Source organism: Scomber japonicus, chromosome 14 (genome assembly GCF_027409825.1).
Source record: "Scomber japonicus isolate fScoJap1 chromosome 14, fScoJap1.pri, whole genome shotgun sequence".
Classification (NCBI taxonomy): Eukaryota; Metazoa; Chordata; class Actinopteri; order Scombriformes; family Scombridae; genus Scomber; species Scomber japonicus.
Window position 1 is genome coordinate 14513809 of NC_070591.1, and position 4740 is coordinate 14518548.

The 4740-nt window shown below is 41.6% G+C and overlaps 1 protein-coding gene across 1 annotated transcript; it reads right to left on the bottom strand.

The window, feature by feature from the left end:
* Positions 1-613: 613 nt before the first annotated feature.
* On the bottom strand, positions 614-2814 carry nkx1.2la (NK1 transcription factor related 2-like,a). Its single transcript, XM_053333140.1, has 2 exons — positions 2598-2814; positions 614-1212 (listed from the first exon to the last, which is right to left on the bottom strand). Exons 1-2 carry the CDS (start codon positions 2812-2814, stop codon positions 614-616), a joined length of 816 nt encoding a protein of 271 aa, XP_053189115.1.
* Positions 2815-4740: the final 1926 nt, after the last annotated feature.

A 4740-nucleotide genomic window follows, 5' to 3' on the forward strand; every position in this document is an offset into this window, starting at 1 on the left:
ACTTTGCATTACAAGAGCCAAACACAGATGTTTTATGTTTTTTTAATTAACTTACACTGATAACGTTGTACAAATGGCAACAGACGTGAGCTGTGTGAGCCTTTGAGAGATAAGAACACAGCTGGCTATCAGATGGGTGCAATATGCCACAGTTTGTGTTACAGAGATGTAAGGGAATACACTGATGCATAAAAATGATACCGTATGAGATGTCACATACACAGTGAGAGCAGGTGTTGCAGCAAACACGACAACGAATCAGTGCATAGTGGTGAATTAGTTTGACAGAGCTATGAGTACTTTTTGAAATAATTGGTCGGCACAGATCACTATGATATTCAAATCTTGGAAAAAGTCCACGCTTAGACAGAGACCTTCCTCCTTTAAAAGTAAACCAGTTAGGCAACATGATAACCAGACATGACCAAAGCTGTAACTTGTCCAGACCGACTGTTTTCTTCTCAGTTCATAGCACATGATATGGTATCGATGCAACAGTTACGACCTCTCTGAGCAGTAAGAGTTCAGCTGAGGATATATTAAGTTATTTCTGCCCCTGCAAAGATTTGCCTTAAATGTTTCACCAGCTGCAACATCTCAGTCCTGACTTCTTTTATAGGTGTGGATTAAAATAAGTCGGCTGGACGAATCCACTGGATATGAAGGGATGCAGGAGCCCTCCAGTGGATGAAAGCGGAACAGCACTGGCTGTGTGGAAGATCACATTCCCAGAGGTGAAGTTGGGGAAAGTTTGGTGAAAGCTGGCAGGGTTCGATCCACATGTGGCCGGACTGGGACTGACGCTAACCAGGGAATTGGAGCCGGGCTGCAAGGTGCTGTCCGCCCCGGGGTTCTGCTTTTTCCACTTGGTTCTCCTATTCTGGAACCAAATTTTCACCTGGGTTTCGGTCAGACTCAAGGACAGGGCCAGGTTCAGTCTCTCGCACACGGACAAGTACCGAGTTGCGCGGAACTTGTTTTCCAGAGCCACAAGTTGCTCGTATGTGAACGCTGTTCTGGCACGTCGTGGCTTGGCACAGGCCTGGTCCGGCCGCCGCCGCTTGTGAGGTGACGGGTCCTGCAGAGTGACGGCGGACTCCTCTACCGGGTCGTCCTGCTCTCCCGGGAGACAGCGCTCAGGTTCAGCCGCAGGGGAGAGAAGGAGGGGGTCAGCGACAACTGCGTAATGTTCGGCGCCTGTGGAATGTTCATCTCCTGCGTCCTCCCCTGTGAATAATATAGAGAAGAGTCAGCCAACATCCTGAACACAGATATTGCGAGGAATCACCAGATTTCTGAAATAGTAATATTTCATTCTCAGTCAGATATTAAGTTGTTAGGGTACGTATCAATTCTTTAAGGTTGAAAAAGTAGGTCCCATCCATCTTTGATTTATGTTGAAGTGGCAAAAGCTTTTTTAAGATTGAAATATATTCAGTGCTCTGATCTTAAAGATAACAGTAACATTAGGCAACAATAATTGGCTTCCCTGGTTGCGAATAAAAAAGGATTTTCAACATTATACTATGGTTTTCACACATGGTGCTTTGCCCATTTTCTAGAAAGTTTACAATTGATGACATGAGCCTTTTTGGTGTTTCTGTGTTTTTGAGTAGCAGGGCTTAAGACCTGGGACCATGTGTTAAGTAGGCCATGGTCCTGAATGGACAGCTCCTGACAAGACAGAAAAGTCACGTGTCAAATCCCAGAGCTGAAGCTCTCACCTGGTAAATAAATGTGTCTTCACTGTTCAAAGATGCTCCTCTTTGTCCTGTGTGAACTGCGGCTTAAATACCAAACACAGAAGGCCCAAAGTTGACATCTGTTAAGTGTATGATTGGGATCCTGATGTCTTTGGAGCGGAACGAAGCATAAATTCAGAGGAGGGAGAGCCTTGGTCACTAATCCTTAAATAATTTATAAACCTCATAGCGCCTCAAATGTCATGTTGCGGAAAAGAAATCCCGTCTAAATCCAGCTCGGCCACCTCAGCCATGACGTGCTAATGGAGTTTCATATTTGCGGGCGGATCGATAAATGTCATCTATTTAAAGGGAAGTTTTAATCGAACGATATTTAGGATCAGACATGGATGGGGTGTGAAGTTTGTACCTGCAAGGTGCTGGAGGGAGATATGCAGGATGCAGTAATGGGATATCGATCAAAGCGCGCAGAGGCATCCTCAATGGGACGATTTAAACAATTATCTAGCCTGCCTGTCCCAATGCCAATCACACGCTGGGGCTCTGGGAGCAAGCCTTTGTGGCTTCCTTGAAAGGAAACGCAGCCTTGGAAAATAACGGAAGGTCATACAGAGATGACAATAAATCTGATAGAAAATATCTCACTATCTTATTTGCTATTTAGTCTAAACCCAGAGCGTAAAGTATTTATTGTAAGAATTCATGTTACATTTCATATTAATTTAATTGATGAACTTTTAAAAAATCTACATACAAACACAATGGGTTTCTATTGTCTAAAAGTCTGAATAATGGGAGATGATCTGCATATGTAACAAAATCCCAAAACAGCATCAAAGATTCAGCCTAATGGCAACGTTGAATAATATTCTAAAAGTGTATCATTTTCTCTACCTGCTTCCCTGCGCTCACCTCTGAAGTCTCCGCCTGCAGTGGTGTCCGACTCCAAACTTGTTCCCTCTGCATTTGGCACACGAAACTTCTCCTCGGCGATAGAAAGTTCGTTTACCCTTTTGCTGTTGAATTTGTTTGGATCCAAAATGTCGATTATAGAAAAGGAAATTTTGTGACTAGACATCATTGTCACTCCACAGTCTTTGGGGTCCAGCATCCTTTATACAAAAAGCATTAAAGATGGAAAAGCGACGATGTGCGTAATTACGCGCGTGGAAACGAACTTTTCATTGTTTACGCCACTTCTTGTCTTAAAGCTTCATCAAATCGCATTAGTGCTGATGATCCCTCAGAGTGTGGACTTCGCTCCTCTGCTTCTGTCTGTCAGTCTTGCAGCGTGAATGAGATGACCGGAGCGCGGTCTTTAAAGCGTCTGTCCCCCCAGTCCCTCAACTAGACACGTGACACAAACACTATTAGTGTTTCACACGACCTCCTAATGGGCTCAAAGCATTCGTCGATAATCACCCATATCATTAAATTCAATAATCCACGACCTGAAAGTAAATTGGCTACAGATGGCACTTGATCCATATCAGAGATCGTCCTGTCTCCCCAAATTGGAGTCAGTTAGAGGCGTTACTGTCAGGTTTTTTTTCTTCGTCCTGAGGAACAGAAAAAACTTTCTCTTGAAGCGGTTTCTGCTTCTAAACTACTGACTTATTGCAGCATCACAATCCCTGTGAATTAAAAACGTCAACTTTCAAATAAAAATGTATAAACATTAAAAATGTACCTCTACCAGTATCAACCGTGAAGGTATTACGCACAGATGGGAGCAGTGGTTAGTTGGTATTACTGAAAACGAAAATCATATCGATATCTAGTGTGATATAATATTATTACACAGATGTTTATTATTTCCAAGTGTTATGGTGATATTTTGTGCCATTAACACTTTAAATACAGCTGCAATTCAAATGAATTATTGCAAAAATATTAATGTCAATTATACTCCCTTCATCCTTTTTGTTTTGCATAATTGTATTTGCAGGTGACTTCTGTTGTTTATTTTAGAGCTTTTCATACTGTAAAACATTTTTGATTAATAATATCTCCAGTATCATTTGCATTGCATTGCAGTGCCTGCAGCACATTTTATGCCGTTTAATGAAATAACTCTTGCTTAAGCATATATGTTTTGGACAAACTAAAATGATTTGCTCATTCAGAGCTTATATTGCAGGCGTACAATGAATACAGCTGATTGTTTTCTCACCTGAGGTGATAGATTTACATTCACAATCAATTGGCTCCCTAGTCTTTGGTATTAGTATTCAATACAAAGTGACATAGGGTTGTTTAGAGCTTGATGCCTGGTGATGGCTAAAATGGTGAAACCAGCACAGGATCAATATTCTCAGCAGGTGTCCAATATAGATAAAACCTGATGGCTACAGACAGTCATTTTGGATACTGGAAGGCCAAACCAGTAACTGCAACAGCACAGGAGGGCTTGTTGGAAGCTTTTATTTAACTCTTCAGTCCATAAATCAACCAAAGTATTTGAGTTTTTAGTTAAAGATTTTCATAGAATGTCTTCAACATTTCTCATTTGTATTTTTGCAGAGTTAGATGTGATTCAAAATCGTGTTAAAACCCTTTTTTTTCTTCTGCCAGGTGTAATTTAGAATTAAAAATTTGCTCCATATGTTTATGTATTAACATATTTTACTGTCTAAGCCTGTGAGGTCTACATTGTCAGTACACGAGACAGACAGAAGGCAAAAGGTCAATTTCTATGTCTGCAGTCCTGTCTGGTGTTAGTGACGTGGTGCATCTGATCAAGTTTACACACTGTTTAAGGTTTCTCCTATTCCTTCCTACACAATTTCCTGTGTTATACGGTTCAGGGTGATTACTCTGCTACATGGAGGTTTCATTACTACCCAGTCATAGTCTGGTGGACTGGCATGCTCTGTAGTAGTTACATAGTCAAACATTTGTTAAGGCCGCCCCTACAGGGTGTCTGCTTGTTTACATTTGCATGTGTATAGCACTTGCACAGCCATTACTGTAGGCTCTCCATATGAATAGAGCCCACTGCACACTGGAGGTTTACAACTTCCTACAAGAAAGCCCA

What these genes read in the sequence shown, in the direction of transcription:
- nkx1.2la (XM_053333140.1), bottom strand. Translation starts at nt 2,814, where the DNA reads ATGCTGGACCCCAAAGACTGTGGAGTGACAATGATGTCTAGTCACAAA. An exon ending in AGGTGAGCGCAGGGAAGCAG is followed by an intron (nt 1,213 to 2,597) that starts GTAGAGAAAATG and finishes AGGACGCAGGAG; the next exon opens with ATGAACATTCCACAGGCGCC.